This window comes from Lichenostomus cassidix, chromosome 4, assembly GCF_008360975.1.
Source record: "Lichenostomus cassidix isolate B80296 chromosome 4, HeHo_3.0, whole genome shotgun sequence".
Lineage (NCBI taxonomy): Eukaryota > Metazoa > Chordata > Aves > Passeriformes > Meliphagidae > Lichenostomus > Lichenostomus cassidix.
Genome location: NC_139484.1, coordinates 57556291 through 57577223, shown reverse-complemented (window position 1 = coordinate 57577223; position 20933 = coordinate 57556291). Strand labels below are relative to the sequence as shown.

General features: G+C 49.3%; 1 protein-coding gene across 5 annotated transcripts in view; it reads right to left on the bottom strand.

The window, feature by feature from the left end:
- Window positions 1-20933, bottom strand: part of EXOC6B (exocyst complex component 6B) — a 254536-nt gene that overhangs the window by 155585 nt on the left and 78018 nt on the right. For 3 of the 5 annotated variants that reach the window (XM_085059335.1, XM_085059336.1, XM_085059337.1), the window contains exon 7: window positions 13708-13779. The exons of the other annotated variants lie outside the window; for them this stretch is intronic. In XM_085059335.1, the coding sequence (XP_084915461.1) occupies window positions 13708-13779 (72 nt within the window). The remainder of the gene's footprint in view (window positions 1-13707; window positions 13780-20933) is intronic. 5 annotated transcript variants of the gene reach the window in all.

Here is a 20933-nt window from a genome sequence, read left to right as displayed (position 1 = left end):
TTGAAGTCCACAGCAATAAATCAAAACCTGATCTCATCTCGCCGCTGTAAATTCACTTCATGGTCACCCTTGGAAGCACCACAAGTTATTGCAGAATTCAAATTACACTTTAAAAAATAAAAAAATCTCCATATTCTGAGTGCTCTAACCTTCCCAGTTCACCACCAGGAATATCAAATCCCAAATCTGCTATTTCCTGGACACAATCTGCCCTCTAAAGGCGTCTGGGGAAACTACAAACAGATTTTTTAGCCATAAAGAAAGCCCTGTGAGTGTTCCATGGATTTTCCTTTTCCAGGGAAATCAAGGAAAGGTCCAACTGCCCAGGAGGGTCCTAGGCTCAGCTTATCCAGGCTCAGGCTGAGCTCAGCCCAGCCCAGGATCATCTCAGCTCAGGGAAATCTCCACCAGGACAGAGCCTGGATGGCACTGTGGACACTGAGGGATGAGCATCAGGCTGGAACAGATTGAATCCAGGCCTAATTCCATGGATTTTATAGTTCTGTATTCCCTGGTCGGGACAAGGGAACCACTGTGGCTGCAGGACTCTGCCAGATTCCCAACAATTCCTGTTTGTGCTGCCCCTGGATCCCTGGAAGTGTCCAAGGTCAGGTTGGGATTGGGATTGGAGCAGCCTGGGAATGGTGGAAGTTGATCCTGCCCATGGAACAGGATGGGATTTAAGGTCTTCCAACCCAAACCATCCCAGGATTCTACCATTCCATTCAACCACCATTCCAAAAAATCCTGCAAGTAACATTTTGCCCTCGAAACATTGAACAAGAAGTTCCAGGCTGGAACAGCTGGAATTCTGCTCCTCATTTCACAGGAAACAACATTGGATCCATCAGCAATTCCAGGCTCACGGGGCTCCACCACATCCCTGGGGCACAGCGGATTTTTGGGGATTTGGAGCCTCTTCCTCACAACCCAAACACCATCCCTGACATCCCAGTGAAAAGCAGGAGGTGGAAAAGCCCAGCAGTGCCATCCATGAGACCTGAGCATCCCAGGGAAGGGCTGGAGGTGTGCCAGGGGGATTTAGGTGGATATTGGGAAAGATTCCTCATCCAGAGGGTGGTCAGGCACTGGGAATGGTGACATTCCCGAGGCTGCCAGAGCTCCAGGAGTGTTTGGACATCATTCCCAGGGATGCCCAGGGTGGGATTGTTGGGGGACTGTGCAGAGCTGGGGTTGGATGGATAATGCTGGTGGATATTCCATGATTCCCTGATTTTCTGTCCCCATTCCGTGCTCTTGCACAGCTGCCCCATAAATCCTGGGAGAGGAGCTGGCATGGAACATTTCCCAAATGAAATCCATCTTTCCCAGAGTCAATGTTTGCCCAACCACGCTGAGCTTTACATTGCAATTCCTGCCAGGACAGCAGGCAGAGAAAGAGGAGCCCAGGGGGAACCTCTGAAGGGAAAACCTCGACGTGGAGACAGAAATTTCCACCACAAAATAACCTGGAAATGCAAAATTCCCCTTTCCTGTGACCACTGTGTCAAAGTTTTATCACCTTGATGGAATCATGGAACTGCTGGGGTGGGAAAAGATCTCCCAGATCAGCAAATCCAACCTTCCAACAGCCCCACCACCACTAAATCCTATTTTTAACTCTTCCAAGGGTTTTGATTTCATCATTCCTAAGGCCAGGAGTGAGGTTTGGGATCTGAACATTCCACAGCTCCACGAATTCTCCCTCTGGACACCCAAATGGGAATCCTGGTGTTACATCCCAAATGGACACCATTGTCATTCCCTAGGGTTCCACACATCCCAGAAGGTTTTTGCACCAACCCAGGCTGGAATCTTTGCCCCATCCCCTTCCAGGGATGTCCAAACTCCCATTCCAAAGGCACTGGAGAAGGATTTAGTGCTCAATTCCAGCTGAATTCCCTGAAGTCATCAGGGGCTTCATAAATCAGCAGGATCCTGGTGACAAAATTCCTTCGAGGAACATCTGGGACACAACAGAGGAGCCCAACCTGGGGGCATTTGTGTTCCAAAGCTCCATTCCTGCTTCTCCCCCCTCCCTCCAATCCATTTTTTGGGGAATATTCAGGGAAACGCCCAGGGTGTCATTCTGAACCCTCATAAAGCTCTTCATGATGATTTGGATTGAAATTTCAGGCCATTCCCACATGGAAAGGATGGCAGGGAAAAGGACAATGGGAAAAAAGGGGAGAGGGAGGGAATTTCAATTGGCCGGGAAAGGAAATTGCCATTCCTGCACAAACTTTAATCCAGCAGCAAAAATCTTCCAAAGGGATTTAGGTAGATCCCAGAATCCCACATTTTGAAGGCTGGAATTAAGAATTAAGGCTGGAAATGTCCTCCAAAACACCCTCAGATCCATCCTGAGCCAAATCCCCACCCTGCACTGCAATCTTTCATGGACACTGCAAAGAAATCCTGGCTCAAAAATAATCTTAAAAAAAATAAAAATTAAAATGACAAAATCCAAATGATCCAAACCCTGTTGCCAAAATCAGGATTTGCAGGATTGAAACTCCAAGGAGAAGCAGCAGAGCAACCAGTCTGGATCCTTCCCACCCCTCCTTCCTGAGGTTTCAAACTCCCAGACTTCCAAATTACAATCCCATTTTTTAAGAGCCCAAAATAAACAGCAGCTCGTACCAGGAAAAAAAAAAAAAAGGAAAAAAAAACCTAAAAAAGGGCAATTAGAAAGTCAGAATTCCTCCAAGTTCTCGTTAGTAAAAGTTTTATATCCCTCCAACATGTGGCACTCCAGGAGAAAACCTGGCAGAGGGAAAAATGTCCTTTTCCACCTTTCCTAAACAGAGCAACATTTCAGCCTTGGCAAAGGTGGTTCCTATTAGGGGCTTTTTTTTTTTTTCCATTTGAAATTTACTGGTTAATTTTATGGAAACAAATAAAGGGACCTGCGTATTATAAATCTATTAAGGATAAAAAACATCGCCCTGCAAATAAAAACCCCGGAAAAATCTCACACCTCCCCTCCAGCCCTTTCCAATTTGCGTTTATGTGCCTTTTAAAAAGAAAAAAGTGGAGCTGGGAGGTCTTCCCTGATTCCCCAGCAGTGCCACACGTGTGGCATCTCTGCTCAGAGCTGGCAGTGAGCAGCTTTATGGAGATATTCCCTTCTCCAGGTGCTCCACCTGCTACTGAAAAACAGGAAAAAATCCCATTTTGAAAGGGAATTTTCCTCTCCCCCAGAATGGGGTTGGTAAGGGAAGCTGAAGGATAGAATTCCAAAGGGTTTTGAGTGGTTTGCCTCCATCTGGAGTTAATGGGGCTGCACCTGCTTTTCACAAGGTGTGAATGTGACCCCACAGAGAGCTCTGGGGCTGCCTTGATCCAAGGGAGCAGTGGGGAGAGAAATCCAGGTGGGAAAAGTCTGGAAAAAGGACATGGAACCCTCAGAGGTGGGCGAGGGACAGGCCAGGAGGTTCAACCACAGCAAGGGCTGGAGCTGCCCTGGGTCAGAGCAATCCCAGCACAAATCCAGGCTGGGTGGGGAAAAAGGGATGGAGAGCAGCTCTGGGAGGAGGATTTGGGATGTTGTGGATGAGGCTGGAATGGCCCAACCCAGACCCCCCAGCCCTGAGCTGATCCCCCAGGAAAGGTGGGAATTGTGTCCCTGTGCCCTGCTCAGGTGAGCACTCACCTGCAGAGCTGCCCAGCCCTGGGCAACAGCAGAAGGAGCTGCAGCTGCTGCAGAGAGTGCAGAGGAGCCCTGGAGCTGCTGCAGGGCTGGAGCCAGGCTGGGAGAGCTGGGAATGTTCCCTGGAGAAGGGAAGGAGCCAGGGAGAGCACAGAGCCCCTGGCAGGGCCTAAAGGGGCTCCAGGAGAGCTGCAGAGGGACGGGGGACAAGGCATGGAGGGACAGGAGACAGGGAATGGCTTCCCAGTGGGAAAGGGGAGCTTGGGCTGGGATGTTGGGAATGAGGGATTGCTGGCTGGGAGGGTGGGGAGGGGCTGGGCTGGAATTGCCAGAGCAGCTGTGGTGCCCCTGGATCCCTGCAGTGTCCAAGGGCAGGCTGGATCCACCTGGGATAGTGGGAATTGTCTCTGAACATGGATGGGGTGGGAATGGTTTAAGGTCCCTTAAGCTTTAAGGTCCCTTCCAACCCAAACCATTCTGCTATTCTGGGATAACTCTGGATCACAAGGAACACACTGAGGAAAAGGTAAGTCAAAGTCAACACAACCAACCCCAACGATTTCCCACCAGCTACAGTGGAATTTTTTCCACTGGAATTCCAGCTGGGATGTCACACCCACAAGAGGAACAGGCATGAATCTGCACAAGAAGCTCTGGAGCAGCTCCATCCGTGGCTGGCCTGGACATTGTGGTGTCCCAATTCCGTGGAATTCTGTGGAATTCCATGGGACAGGGAATTCCGTGGGATGGGTCAGGGTCGCCAGAGATGGCAGCAATTCCAGCAAATGGGAAAAAGGGGGAAAAAGAGGGAAAACCCAACACTGACCTGCCAATGTCTGAGCTCCACCCACAGCTCCCAACGGCAGGAATGACCCCCAAACCCTGAGCTTGGATCAAAGGGAATCCCACAACCTGAGCTCCACTGGATCTCTCTGTTCAATCTCCTCAGTTTCATTTCTTATTGGGAGAAGGAGGAGATTCCTTAACTCCTGGGGATTTTACAGGGATATTTGTTCCCTGTTCGCCTCAGGGCCACAGAATTCGGATTATTTCAGGCAGTCAGGTGAGAGCTGAGGGAGAAAATGATGGGACAAAACTGCAGGCAGCCCCAAAAACCATTCCTGCCTTGTCCCAGTCCATGTGCAGCACTGCTGGAATTGCCCAGAGCTCCCAGGAATGGATGAAGGGAAGAATCCCACCGAAAAATATCCCTTATTTTCCCCCTAGAACAGGGACTGGGAGAGCCCCTTTCAGAACAACCCCAAAGATTTGCTTCTGCAAATAATCAGAAAATCTTCAAGGACCTGGAACCTCCTCATCCTCCAAATAAATTCCAAGCTGCCTTTTTTCTTCCCTTTCCAAGTGAAGTGGAAAAGAGAGATCCTCCCATCTCCCAAACTCTTAATAATGCTCTTCAAACGCTTTGGAGATGCTTCAAGAGAAAGCACTGAAGAAATATTAACCAGGATTTCATCCCAAAGCCTTGGAGCTCATTTCAGGGCCAGCTCCACATTCCAGCCTCATTCCCTGCTCCCAAATCCCTCCTTTTGAAGGTGATGAGCCTTTGGGTGCTTCAAAAGCTCAGAAAACTCAAGAGGTTTGTCCTGGAGAGGTTATAAATCCCTTTCTCCCTAATTTGTGAGTGAAACCACAGGTTTTCCACCATCCCAGAGGGATATTAAGGAGTATTTCTCCATGGATGATGCCCCTGGAGCCTGAAAACTCCCCCAGTCTGACACTGATGAAAAATAAGGAGCTCTGAGCAGCTGCCATGAGAGGAAAACACCAGAAATGTGCTCCTAATTTCTCGCTCGGCTCCAGAGATTTGCGAGGACTTTGCGGAGCTACCGCGAGGAGTTGGGAATGATGAAGTGCAAAGCTCTGGCTGAGGCCAAGGGGAGGAGGATGAAGCTCCTGCCTCATTACTGCTGTGCTAATTGAGGTCCTGCTCGGCCCAAAACAGCCAGGGAGCAGCAGGGAAACGTCTGAGGTTTTTCCTTTTTCCAGGCTTTTTCCAGCCATCCCTTAAAAAGCACTTTATAAAATCCCCCTGGCCTGGGAAGTCTGGGGGATTCTCAACCAGCTCGCTCTTACTGAAGTTGGAACACAAATCCTGGGGAGCTTTTTGGAGAGGTGGATTTGAGGGGAAAATGTGGGAAATGGGGATTTTCCAAGATCACCTTGGAAACCAGGCTGTGGGAATTGTGTCTCTGGGAAAGCAGGAGCAGGGATGGGTAAGGAGATAATCCAGTTAAATGTTGGGAGAGTGGGGGAAAAGGAGGAGCTCATGGAATTCTGAAGATTTTGAGGACTTTATCAAAGCCAGATTGGATATTGGGGCTTGGAGAATCTGGGATAGTGGGAATTATCCCTGAACATGGATGGGGATGGGAATGGGATGGGATTTAAGGTTCATTTCAACCCAAACAATTCCAGGATTCTGGAGCCAGACTGGGAGAGCTGGGAATGTTCCCTGGAGAAGGGAAGGAGCCAGGGAGAGCTCAGAGCCCCTGGCAGGGCCTAAAGGGGCTCCAGGAGAGCTGCAGAGGGACTGGGGACAAGGCATGGAGGGACAGGAGACAGGGAATGGCATCCCACTGGGAAAGCGCAGGGAGAGATGGGATATGGGAAAGGAATCCCTCCCTGTGAGGGAGAGAAGAAACAAGTCCCTGCTTCTCCAAATGGATCCCATATTTTTCCAAAGACTAAAAAAAAAAATCCTAAGCAGTAGAAGCAGCAGGAGAAAAAGATGATTCCAAAATAGAAGATTTCAAATAAGAAAAAGAAGATTGCAAATGAGAAAAAGAAGATTCCCAAAAAGAGGAAGATGATTCCAAAGAAGAAGAAGATTCCAAAGAAGAAAATTCCAAAGAAGAAGATGATTCCCAAGAAGAAGATTCCAAAGAAGAAGATTCCAAAGAGGAAGAAGAAAGGGCCAAGGAAGGACACTGTCCCCTCACCATTCCCAAGGGACATGGAAATCTTTTCCTAAGCCTTCCAAGCATCCCTTGGGATACCCTTGGCAATTCCCTGAGCAGGGCCTGAGGGAATGGAGAGACCTGGAGAGAGGGAAAAGTGGGAATTGGAGAGGTGCAGAAGTGAATCCACACTTCAGCCACCAAGAGGGCTGGGAGGGTGTGGGGAAAGGCAGCAATGGGAGCTGGAGCTTGGGAGGACAAGCAGAACAGCAGGGGAAGCACTGGGAGGAGAGGAATGATCAGGGACTTCATCAGGAGGGATGGAAAAGCCACGGTGAGGATGTGGGGAAAAATCCCCGGAAAAAACAAGGGAATTGTAGAGTGAAAGGTGAATAAAAATTGGGAAAGACCTAAGTGCTCAATAAAAGAAGTATCTCAACAAGTGGGTGAATTCCAGAGGAAGGGGAGATAGGATTGACCCACAATTTTGGCCTTTGCAAACTCCTCCCGTTCCCAAGAATTCAGGACCTCATGGATAAAGTGTCCAGTAGATGTTGGAATGTCACTCACTGGAGAAGATGGCTCTGAGAATACTAGGAAAAATTCCTTATTCCATAGAATTCCTGACCGGGTTGGATTGGAAAGGTCCTACAAAGGTCATTTAGTCCAACCCCTGTGATGGGCAGGGACATCTTCCACTAAATCCGATCCAACCTGGCCTGGAATGTTTCCAGGGATGGAGCATCCCCTACCTCTCTGGGCAGCTGTGCCAGGCTTTACCACCCTCATTTTGGGATATTCATCCTTTCTATCTCATTTAAATCAGTTTTCCATCAGCCCAAGCCTTCAGCCCTTGTCCCCTCACAGGCTCTGCCATAAAATCTGTCCCCATTTGTGAGGACACAGCAATCCCTGCTCCCCAATCTCCAGACTGGGAGTTTCATGCCGGAGTTTGCCTGACTCTGGGCACACAGGGCTGGGGTTTGATGGGATCCTGGCACCCCACAGGGCACTTCAACACAAACCACCACAGACTCTGGTAAACAACTCCTGTGGTCTGGATTGAGAACAGATCTGGGAGCAGGAGAAGGGCCCAGCAGGGGGTATTTGATCTGATCCATGACCAAAACCATTCCCATGCCCCAAGCCAGCCCTCCACGCGCTGACCGGTGAAGCAATCCCGCCATAAAGGACGCCTTGTTTTCCCACAATCCCGTATCTGGGATCAATAAACCTCCTCAATGGCCACATAAAACTCCTTTCATCCCTTCTTCCCTCCAGAAAAGGTGGCAGCTGCCACCCCAAATGACCGATCCTACTGACCAGAGGGGCTCTGTGCCTTGGGATCGACTGCCAGCCCCACCACGAAGTGCCAGCAAACGAGGCTGCAGCTTCTCACCCCAAAAGCTGTGGCTCACGGCCTTGGCTTTGTAGGTCCTCTGGAAAGAGTTACCAAAGATAAAACAATCTTTCCATCTTCTGATTTAAAAGGGACTTCTGGGCAATGTCTGTCTTAAAAGTCAATATAAATTTGCATTTCTCCCTGGAGGCTCCTCGTTCCAAAGGGTTCCCATTGGGCTTTAACAATGCCATTGCCCTTTTTCGGGGAACAATGACAAATCCTCGTCCTCTTGATGGATGCTCCTTCCCTACAGAAGTCAACAGTAAAAATGTGAAAGGATTTGGAGCATCCACGATATTCCTACAACATTCCTCAGGCTGCCCAGCCAGGCACGATTCGGGACTGGGCACAAGGGGTGAGGATGTGCTGAAAGAGATCCCAATCTCACCAGAACACTCATCCCAGTTCCTCCCAGTTCAGCAGAGTGGGGCTTTGCTCTTTGGGGGGCTTTGGGCAGAGATTCCATCCCGAGTTTGGCAAGATCCACCCAGTGCAAAGGGGAAACTCCAGAGGGAAACAATGCAAGCAAAGGCAGAGGAGAGTTAAGGCACTTGGGAGCCTAAGAAGTCACTGAACTGTCGCTCAGAACTTCAGAAAGCCATTCATCTTCCGAGGGAGCCACCAGCAGTGACTGCAGAGCTGCTGCCACCCTCGTGGGAGGTCCTGTCACAGCGGCAGGATTTACGGAGCCGCGGGAAGATAACGCTGGGAGCACCGCGAGGAACAATTGTCCTCCCGAAAAACTCCTCCCGCCCACTCCCTGCCCCCTGGCTGGAGCTGAGGCTGCAGGTGGCACTTCAATCCCAAATACCCTCCAGGAGATGGGGAGACCCCAGGAACAGCAGGGAAATTCCTGCAGGGAATTCAGAGGGATGAGAAGCGACGCAGGGTGTTTAGTACCAATCCTAAAAATCTCCTGGCACAGAGGGGGTTTGGGCATCAGCAGAGCCAAAATCGGACCCTCACAAGTCATAGTTAGTATTTTTTGGTAATTACAGACACCTAATGAGCAGATTAAAGCCATAATTCCTAAGCCTAAACCCAAAATTCTGCTCTCCTTTGAAATAAGTCGTGTCCACCTGAGAGCTCAGCCCAAGATTCCCACTTTGCCATTCCTATCCCTCAGGAAAAATGAAACTTTGCTAACATCCAGCAGGAGCATCCCGCCTTTACCTGCACATCCTGAACATCCACGGAAAACAGGCAATTCCCATGGCTTTCACACCAGTCATACACACCACAGCTGCCCCTGGAGCAGCTGAAAATCCAAACCATTCCATGGATTTATCCCATCTACGGCTGGGATTGATGCCTGGCAGCAGAACGAGGTTTGAGCACATGGAAACAACTCCAGCAATGTCCCTTCCTGCCTTTGGAAGCACCAGAGCAATTTCCACTGATAATCCAGTGCTGGGCAGCAGCTCCAGGAATTCCTTGGAATTCCATGAGTTCCACACTCCACGTGGCCAGGATAACCCCGGGAGCACAGAAGGGCTCACTCGGCTCAGGGGAGGATTTGAACCACGTGGGACTCGTGTGGCACAAAGCTCTGCCCTTGTTGGGAATCTTCCCTCCCCAAGGGCTCTGAGAAGGGAAAATTCCCGGCAGGGAAAATTCCCAACTCCAGCTGCTGCCTCTGACAGAAGCTCATTAAGGAAATCTTCCCAGTCAGCATCTGCAGGGAATCCTGGAATGGTTTGGTGGGAAGGGACCAGAAAGATCATCTCATTCCACACCTCCCACCATCCCAGGTGGATCCAAGCTGGCCTTGGACATTCCCAGGGATCCAGGGACACCACAGCTCTGGGAATTCCATCCCAGCCCCTCCCCACCCTCCCAGCCAAGAATTCCTTCCCAATATCCCATCTAAACCTATTTTTTTTTCACTTTGAAGCCAAAACCTGGACATTTCACTTTCCATCCCACCTGGCCAGGGCTAGATCAGTCAAACTCATTCCCTGCCTCATCCCAAGCCGAGCAGACACCACAGTGATCCATGGAAAACATTAAAGCAGAACAAAAATGGATCAATGGGTAAACTCCACACTTTCTCCTCTCACCCAGTTTCTCTTGGGATTTAGGGACAGGTTGTCCCAGCACCTCCTTCTTTCCAAAAAGGAGGCTTTTCTCTGGATAATTTGGATAATTGGCACTTTCCAGCAGTACTGGAGGAATATCCTAAAATAATCCTCAACCTCCAGCTCGCAGCAAAAAACTTTAACCCTCAATATTCAATTGACACCTTGACTTGCTTTGTATGAAAAACAACTTTTGATGCAAAACTTGAGGGTTTTGTTCTTGGTTTTGGGTTGGGTTTTTAGGGCAGCAAATAAAGACTGCACCAGGTAAGAATAAAACAATCAAACCCCAAATGAACTCTATAAATGACAACCCCAAGGAGCAATGGGGGTGGAAACTCTGCCTGAGCGCCCAGAAAAAAGGAATTTCTGCGGCTCCCACTTTGAAGAGTTTTTCAAATCCCTCTCGACAGGATCAGAGCACTGCATTTATATAAAACAAATGTACAAACAGGCAGGGAGAGGCTTTGGGAAGCACTGGGAGCGGAGAGGAGAGGAGGAGTTCCCACGATAAGGCAAACGGGAGAACCCATCGGACACGGCAGAGAGATTCTGACACCCAACACGCAGTAGGTTTTAATTATATCGCAATAAGGAGCTATAGATGTGCATTCTTCTTGATTTACTAGATGGCTTCTTTACATTGTAAGCCAAGCTGTGTTGGTTTGGTTTGTTTTCTAAAGAAAAATCCCCCAGTTTTTTAGAAAATAATTAAAAATAGAAACGGCGCTGCAGCGAACATTTGGAAAATTTTTCGGAGTCGATTGTTTATTGGGACTCCGACTGATTTTAATGAAAAATATGGTTATGATTTGAAATAAAAAAAAAAAAAGCTGCACTTTTATGTTCTGCATAAGGAAAGGCCCTACAATGCAACCTCCGGGGCACTGCTGGAATCAAAAAAACCTAAATCTCAAATGGTCGCCGGGGCTCGCTGGCCAAAACCCCTCCTGGAAAGCCCAAAGATGTGGCTTGCAAAGTATTCCAAGTATCCACAACAAGTGAAACTGGATGTAGGGAAGTCTGTTCCCAACATTTCCTCCTGATTCTGGTGAAACTGGAACCAGATGACCCCGAGCAGCGTTGTGGGAAGAGGTCATTAAGCAGCTGCAGATGGAGCCCCAAAGCTGAGAGGTGACATCTGTGCTGATGGCTTCCATCAGCTCTGGGGAGAGGTCATCCCGGGGACAACGTGGGATCATCCTGTTCTATGGAGTGTCCTGGGGACAATGTGGGATCATCCCGTCCTTTAGAGCATCCCAGGGACAATGTGGGATCATCCTGCCCCTTGGAGTGTCCGGGGGGTAATGTGGGATCCTTGTGGGGAAATGTGGGATCATCCCACATTTTGGAGCATCCTGGGGACAATGTGGGATCATTGTGGGGCAATGTGGGATCATCCTGCGCAATCTGGAGCATTCTGGGGCAATGTGGGATCATCCCATCCTTTAGAGCATCCTGGGGACAATGTGGGATAATCCTATGGAGCAATGTGGGATCATCCCATCCTATGGAGCAATGTGGGATCATCCAGCCCCTTTTAGAGCATCCCGGAGTAATGTGGGATCATCCTGGGGCAACCTGGGATCATCCCACCCCATGGATCATCCCAGAGTTGCAGGGTTGGGACAGCTCAGCCCGGAGTTCTCTGGAGAGCACAATTCCAGGGGGAGATGCAGGACACCCCACTGGTGCCAGGATGGTGGAAGAGTCCTTCTCCCAGTTTTTTTCCTCTCCAGGCTGTTCTCCCATGGGTGGTTCTCCCACATGGTCCTTCCCTGCTCCTCCCACCACAAAGGTCACCCCAGTTTGGTTTCCTGGCACTGTGAGGTCACAGCAAAGGTCTCCAGGTGACCCTGGCTGGACTTGGCCCACCCTGAAGAGATGCTGCCTTCACCTTCCACAGGAACTTGGGCTTTGCTCCACTCATCCAGAAAATCAGGAATTCATTCACAGAAAACCAGGAATTTCTTCACTGAAGGGGTGGTCAGGCCTTGGAAGTTCTCAGGGAGGTTTGGAGTTCCATCCCTGAGATGTCCAAGGAATTCTTGGATGTGACACTCAGGGACAAGGTTGGGATCGAGCACAGCTTGGATTTGATAACCTTTGGAGGGTTTTTCTGACCTCAGTGATCCTGGGATGTTGTTAGATGGGATATTAAGGGGAAATCCCTTCCTGGAATGGAATTGCCAGAGCAGCTGTGGTGTCCCTGGATCCCTGGGAGTGTCCAAGGCCAGGCTGGATCCACCTGGGATAGTGGGAGGTGTGGAATGGGATGATCTTCAAGGTCTCTTCCCACCAAACCATTCCAGGATTTTCTGATCAAACAAACCACACCAAGTTCAGCAGGAGCTGAGGTTGTCCAGACATCAAAGGGTTGGAGATGATACCCCTTCATTACAGACCCACCATCCCCTAAACGCCACAAACCCCTAAATCAGTATCCCCTCTGCCAGTGCCTGCTTGGAAAAATCCCATTTTACAACCAGCAGCCACTTTTTCTCCCACTTTTTCGACAGCTAAAACTCAAAGAACCATGACTCGATCACAGAAAAATACATAAAAATTCGGAATCAAACAGCACCACCAATAGTCCACACGCACACAACATCCACACATCTACTGAAAGAGGGACCAGTTCCATCAAGCTGAAAATAATTACGGGGCAAATCAGTGGGGAGAAAGAACGTAATCAGAAAAATATGAAGCCTAATTGAAAATTGTTTAAGAACATTTTAACGAGATGCTCCAGAAGCCACAATCCCACAACTGAGCAAGGCGGCCACGCTGGTTAAAAGGCAAACCTGGCGCAGATGGGAGTTAAAGAGGCCATAAAAAAAGAGAGGGAAAAAGAAAAAGGGGATATGACAAATGGAATAAAGAGAAAAGCTCGGGCTGACAAAGGAAAATCTGGAGTTAGGATGTGCAGAGGCTGATATGGGAAGCAAGAGACACAGGGAAGAATCATTGGCTGGGTAAATTTATCCCTGATTTCTTTTTTTAGGCACATTCAAACAATCTAATGGATTCCTTCTTTAAAAGGGAATTTTTGGAAGAGTTCAAGGCCAGGTTGGATGGAGCAACCTGGGGTAGTGGGAAGTGTCCCATGGCAGGGTGGGACTGGATGAGCTTTAAGGTTCCTTCCAACCCTAACCACTCTGGGATTCCATGGGTTTTGGTTTTTTTTTTCTCCCTGCAGAACTTGAAAAAAATTTCAATATTGTGAACAGTTGAAGGAGGTCATGGGATAACAGCCATGGAAATCCCCTTGGATTTCAATCCTTGGATTTCAATCCAGCAAAGCACATTTTGGGGCAGCAGATTGAACAGTTCAGGTGTACAACCATAGAAATGTTGTGACTCCTCCTAAAAAACTGGAGCCAGCTCTGACATCCAAATCCCAGAAGTCTGGGGAAAACCTCTCTTGTTTCCAACCCCAGCAGATGCCCAAACTGGAAAAATGGGATTTTTTCCACTGGGAGCTGATTTACAACCACAGCAAAGGTTAGTGAGGTGTGAGTCCTCAGCCAGGGAACGCTGATTTGCAGTTTAGTGCCATAAAAACAGCCTCAGGAGCCCAAAGAAAGCCAAACTGGGATTGGGAATTAGGTCCAGGTTATTCTCTAGCAGAGAGAATTAGTGACCAGGGCAAAGTACCTGAACATTTGGAGAGAGCAGGAGACTGAAGAATATCCTGGCAATTATTTTCCACTGATTGTATCTGCAATCCTTTAGGGAATGAAGGGAATAAACATTAATAAAAGAGGAAACAGCAACAAGCAGAGAAGACAAAGAGCAGAGAGGCAAGAAAAATTCCTCAAGCGTGGAAGCAAAGAGGGCAGAAAGCTGACAAAAACATGGGATTAAGTAATTTGTACAACTGAAGGCAGCAACAAAAAGGGAAATTAAATCCAGAACTGCTACACCTGGAAGGACTGGGTTGGTCAAGAAGGTTGAAGAAGCTCAAGAGCTGCAGCTGCCCCTGGGTTGGAGCAATTCCAGCAAAAATCTAGGCTGGAAAAGCTGGGAATGTTCCCTGGAGAAGGGAAGGAGCCAGGGAGAGCTCAGAGCCCCTGGCAGGGCCTAAAGGGGCTCCAGGAGAGCTGCAGAGGGACTGGGGACAAGGCATGGAGGGACAGGAGACAGGGAATGGCTTCCCAGTGGGAAAGGGGAGCTTGGGCTGGGATGTTGGGAATGAGGGATTGCTGGCTGGGAGGGTGGGGAGGGGCTGGGCTGGAATTGCCAGAGCAGCTGTGGTGCCCCTGGATCCCTGCAGTGTCCAAGGGCAGCTTGGATCCACCTGGGACAGTGGGAATTGTCCCTGAACATGGATGAGGTGGCACTGGATAGATTTAAGGTCCTTTCCATCCCGAACCATTCCATGGTTCCATGAAATCCCAGATTTTTCAAGGCCTACAGATGAGAAAATCATCTTGATTGCACCTGGAGTTGTTTTTGCACCTGGAGTAAACCCAGAGCTCAGAAATGGCACTGTCTGGGCTTGGTCTGAACTCTGAGATTTTGTGAACATTGGAGTCTTCTCATCTAAAGTGAATTTTTCTGTAAAAAAGCCTTGTGCTTTTCAAGCCACCCAAACACCTCGGTCTGGAGTGAGAACAGACAGAGAACCCTTAACCCTGGAAATGGTTTGGTGAGGAAAAAATGTAAATACAGAGAGGAACAAAGAGGGAAAATTTAGAGACAGGCACCAGGAGAGCTCTCATCCTTCACGGCACCAGCTGATACCAGCCATGGGATCATTCCCAAAATAAATCCACGCCTGAGACAACCAAAAACCATTTTGTGACTCAGCCAAGCCCATGTCCAAGGCCACCCTCTCCCCCAAGGTCAGGCTCCTTTGTGACTCAGAGCTCAATTCCTTTTCCCGTAACGCAGCGAGTTCAGCACTCCAAGAATTTCCAAGTTTCATCAAAATCCATAAACACATTCGATTCCATCCAGGGGAACATTGAACTTGGCGCTGCCTGAGCACCACAGCGGTGGCGGCGAGTCAAGAAAAATCCTCTTTGGAAGAGGCAAATCATCTCCCAGGAGTGAGATGAAGGAGGTCTGGAAAATGGGCATCTCCCCTAAACAGAGACACCCTGTGTCATAAACACAATCTCCATCAAAAGCTGGTAATTATTCCCTATTTACGTTAACGGCGTGTTAAAAACGCCTCATTCCGTCGGGAACGCGGAGCTCCTGGACGACTTGGCACAGGGAGACATCCATGGATTAACAGCTCGCCCAGGGCCACACAAGGAGCGTTATCAGAGCCCAAATCGCAGCTCCAAAATCCTTGGCTGCCCCAGCTGGAGCTCAGCTTCCCTTCCCTTTCAACTCCTCTTGGCTTTTGAAATTCGCTCTTCGCCGCAAGAAGAAAAACAAGAAGTTTGGAGTTTCGTCCTACAGGGATGAAGTTTTAGGATCACGGCGCTCAGGTGGGCCTGAATCCCAAATAATGCAGATGGGGAGTTGGCCACTAATGAATGCCCACCTCGATTAATGTCAGGGGTTGTGGTTGGAACACTGAGTCATTGGGATTGGGAAGGGTTTCCAGGGATGATGCAATGGCCACCACAAAGCTCCATGGATCATCCCAGGAGGTCTTTATTCCACTCCCAAGCCTTGACCCAGCTTTGACCTTCATCTCCTCAACCCTTGGCTGCTTATTTGAAACAGTGGCTACTAAAAACAAAATCAAAATCCTCTTGTTTGATAAATCCAATAAATTCAATCCCTCAAGCCTCGTAAATCCAGTTTCCAACACTGATAAAGATTCCAATTATCCCATCTTTGTCCAACAAAACCACGAAAAACTCTGCAAGATGAGGACAATCCCTGTGTAAACCCCAAGCTCGAAGGTGAATGTTTTTTCCCTGAAGCTCTGCAGGTGGAATTGAATCCACACCTGCCATGAGGATATTCCAGAGGGATTGCTCAGGACATGGATCCCCTGGAATTTTTTGCCAGAACTGTTCTATTCCACATCCTGAAAGGTGCAGCAACTCAGGAAAAAAGGTCAAAAAATAAGTAAAAATTTGATTTGGAAGATGCCACTCCCAACAAAGGTCAGAGAGACAAACAGCTCCCTCTGTTCCCATATGGATTTTGGCCACAAGGAAATCCATTCCTTTACAACATCCTAAAACCCTTTTTGGAATTGATTTCAAATCAAAACTTGCTGAACTCCATCCTATCCAGACGCTCTACATAGCCTGAGGTGTCTCCAAAGGATCCTGGCACAGATTCCCAGAGCAGCTGTGGTGCCCCTGGATCCCTGGCAGTGTCCAAGGCCAGGTTGGACATTGGATATTCCATGTTCCCGAAGTTGCAAAAGCCATCAAACATCATTTCTTGGGATCAGAAGAGCACCAACCCCTCACTGTCCCAGGTTCATTGCTGATCCTGGTGTCCTACAGGAAAAACCCAACATCCAGGAGGTCCCAAGGGCCTCTGATCCACGTCCATCCCAGGCAGCTCGGATCTCCACACGGGAGAACACTGACCCTGCACTTCCCCTCCATCAGGAATGGTCACGAATGAGCTCTCCTTCCCAGACTGGCAGCCAAAAAGGGAGAGCAGCCCTGCTGAAGGCCATGGAATCATTTCCTGGTAATTCCCTCATTCCCTGCTCCCAGGGCTGCTCCAGCAGCAGCTTCAGCCTTACAGCCAATAAATAAAACCTTTAGGAACAGCACAGAAATCCTACAGAAAGCACAGAACTGGGAGGAGCGACTTATCCTCTGCAAGGGCTTCCTTCATCTTCCCAATAATCCCACTGGATTCCAAACCTTTCCCTGGAAATATTTGGATGAGAACTGAGACCCCACTGAAGTGTCCCACCCAGGGGACATCTGAGCCACCACAGGTCCCCAGGAGCTGGGAGATTCCAGGAGCAATTCCATAAAAATGAATGCATTTCCATTTCACCCTGATTTTTAGGATCTCAGAGAGGCAAACTAAGACGGAATTTCTCCAGTGACATCATCACCAATTTTGATATCAGATGGAGAATAAATTCCTGGACCTGATTTAAGCGACCTTCACCTTCTGCAGTTTTGAGGTTCTGCATTTCCCCAGCAGTTTCCAACCCCAGTTTGTGTCTCAGCCTCACCCTACCCCAAATCCTGCCAGCTCCAAGCAAATATCCAGGTGGTAAATTCCTCACAAAGTCCTCATGAGGTCCATGAACAACTCTTCTTCATGAGGTCCATGGGCAACTCCTCATTAGGTCAATCAGCAACTGCTCATTAGCTCCATGGGCAACTCCTCATTCCACGTGAGCAACTCCTCATGAGGTCCATGGGAAACTCCTCATGAGGACCATCAGCACTTCCTCATGATGTCCACAAGGCAACTCCTCATCAGGCCCATGAGGAACTCCTCACGATGTCCAGGTGAACAACCCCTCATCACGAGCAGAAGAACCCCACACTTAACCCATGAACCACAGTGCCCACACAGGGTGAAGAGCGTTAGGACAGCACCTCATGGACCATTTGCGATTGGTCACTTCTGGTTTTGGTGGCTCAAAGCCTCAGACCCACTGAGGGAACCAGCAGTGGTCACTGTGGTCCACCACCTCATCCCTGCACTTGGGCATGGCAGGAGATGACCACAAGGTCACCTCAAAGGTTGGACTTGATGATGTGGCACTTGGTCTGGTTGACAAGGTGGTGTTGGGTCATAGCTTGAACTTAATGATCTCAGAGGTCTTCTCCAGCCTAGTTAATTCTGTGATTCCGGGTGATCCTGGAGGTCTTTCCCAGCCTTCATGATCCTATGAAAAGCAGTGCTGGAGGGCAGCAATGAGGTGACCCACACCAGGTTTTACCAAATCCCAGGAGTCCACATTAACTTCTGGAACACTTCCTGCCTCGTTTAGTTTCCCATCTGCGGCCAAACTGAGCCCAGAGATTTCTATTTGCATCCTGGTATTTGGCAAGGGCAAGGAATATTTCCTAGCAGGAATATAAAAAGAAAATTAGCCTTCCATTCACACTGAAACATCTCCTGGACATCCCTGTGGGCCTAATTCCCAGAACGCCGAAATCCAAACCTCCGAATGGGAAAAATACACTGATTACCTGCCAGGAACCTCAGGAGTGGCAAGCCAAGCCCTAATAACAGCCTGTGTTCCCATCTGGCCACCACACAGCAACTGGGAAAATGTCCTTGTTGGGAGCTGGACCGGCTCGTCAGGGTAATTGCCTCGGAATTAATTAAATGTTCCTCTCTGCAGCTGCACAGAACATTCACGTGGATCATTCCCTGACTGTGCTGATGATTCCCTGGAATGGATGTGACCAGTAGACCCAATTCCATAAGAGATGGATCCCATGATCCTTGTGGATCGCTTCCAGCACTCTGTGAGGGAAGGATTTGCATCTAAATATTTGTATTTTAGGATAAAATCCTGAATATCTGTTTCAGAACTGTGAGGGCAAATTCACAGGATGAGTCTTTAACCCCTCAAAATATTTAAAACATTGGGAGAGGGAGAATGGCTTCCCACTGGGAAAGGGGAGCTTGGGCTGGGATCTTGGGAATGAGGGATTGCTGGCTGGGAGGGTGGGGAGGGGCTGGGCTGGAACTGCCAGAGCAGCTGTGGAATCCCTAGAAGTGTCCAAGGCCAGGTTGGACACTGGGGTTTGGATCCACCTGGGATAGTGAGAATTGTCCCTGCCATGGATGGGGTGGGATAAATGGGATTTAAAATCCCCCCAACCCAAACCATCCTGGGATTCTCGGAGATGGGAGCTGAGCTTGGCTGAGGAGCTCCTGTGTGTGGAGATCTGGGGATCTTCAGGGGATGGAAATGTGTCCTTCTGAAGCCATTCCCTGGCACTGCGTTTCCTCTGGAATTCTTTCCGTTTTCACGGATCCTTCGCGACTCAATTGTGACTGAGCAGGGCAGCAAAAAGCGGAACATTTCGCTCTAAAATTGAAACATTTGGCTGAGCCTAATTAAACCAACTCCTGATGATTATGTAAAACCTCATCCCAAGCCTTCAAACGAGTTCCTCAATCCCAGCTCTGCTCCAGCTCCGTGCCTAATCACCCCTGGAAGGAGCAGGAGCTGCGGGTGTTGAAAGGGAACAGCTCGAGCTTGGCCAGGGCACCCAGCGACCACAAGTGTTGGAATTTGCAGGGAACACGAGCAGAGCTTTGATCCCAAATTTCCCCAGCCCGGGACTCGACCCAGGGCACTGAGCAGACAGCAGGGAAAGGAGGTTTTGGAGAGACTTCAGAGCTTGTGACGGCGGTGTCACAGCTGTCATCTCATGGAACTCCAGCTCCACGGAATTTCCAGCACAAAGCCAGGATCCAGGTCAGCACAATCCCTTCCCTCTCATCCCAAGAACCTCTTTGGGTGCTCCAGTTTCTTCCAAGCTGGGTCATTCATGGAAGGCGGAGGAAGAACAGGTTGAGAAGCAGCCCAGGGAATGTGGGAAGGATTTGGGGCCAATGGAAGATCTTGGCACATTCCTTGTTTTCTCCAAGAAGGACAACGTGGAAACGGAGCTGCTGAACTCACAGGATAAGAAATGTCACTGGAGGGGTCCTGCAATTTTGGGGTCCCCATGCCTGGGACATGGTCCAGACCTGTTAGAAACTGCTGAAAGCTGAAAAACCGAGTGGGAGCTGCACCAGTGGTGGGTTTGGTTCATGGATGGCAGTGGGAATGTAAATGGGATGATCCCAATTCCTCAGGCTCTTTAGCTCAGGTAGGGTAGCTTTTTGGGGAACCTGTTAGGGATCTGCAGGGAGTTCATCAATGTCAGGGAGTTTCTGGGCACTCAGGTCCCTTGATCAGCTCTTGACTTTATATTTAATATTAATTCATCCTAGGTTTAACTGGACTGAGCAGGATTGGCAGCTGAACATCAGGAGAATGAGGACCTGAAGAAGAAGCAAGTTATTCCTGAGGCTGGGCCATCTGAAGGAGGGGAAAAACCTGGAACTGGACCATGCCAGTGGGAGAGAAAGGCTGAGCATCTCCTGGATGTAGAGAGAATCCCAGGATGGGTTGGGTGGGAAGGACCTCAAAGCCCATCCAGTGCCACCCCTGCCATGGCAGGGACACCTCCCCTATCCCAGGCTGCTCCAAGCCCCATCCAATATGGCTTTAAACCATTTTAAACTTTCAGTTAAGTCCTGAGTGGATCAATTACTGATCCCTGTTCCTTGGAGAAGCACAAGAGATCAAACAGGAGCTGCTGGAAATGAGGATTCCAAGCTGCTCTCCAGATGCACCAGGAAAAAGCTCTCTATAAATAGCAAAGTGGGAAGCGAAGTCTCCTTTAGGAACATCATTTGTACAAAGTTGGGTTTGTTCCCAACTCCAGAAGTGAGAAACAGGAGGAGGAATAAAAGCTGATTGCAATCCGATGGAGCTGCTGGATGCAGCTCTCTGATCTCGGCGTTCCCAGAGCTGCCTCACGTGAGAACAGCTCCAGCTCCAGAGCCCTGCGGAAAACACGAGCAGAGTTCACACCCCGACAGCTCCCAGAACTCAGGGACCTCCTGCGGCCCAGCTCTGGTGGAAATCAACAGCCCAGCTGCAAAATCAGCATGGAATTCTAGGAGATTCCAGCCCTCTGCTCCACCTCGTGCATGCAGGGGCTTCCCACTGTGTCCCACTCCATCCCAGAGCTCTCCAACCTCCAGCCACCTCCAAGCTTTCCTTAAGTGACTCCCTAAGTTTGGAGATGAAGGCTCTGCAAAGCTCTCCTGAAGTCTTCAGGAAGTCTGGTGGGAGCTGGGACAGCTCTGCAGGGAATGGTGACACTCCCAAGGCTGCCAGAGCTCCCAGAGATGTTCAAGGTGGGATTTTGGGGTGTCCGGGGCAGGATCAGGAGCTGGATGGATGATCC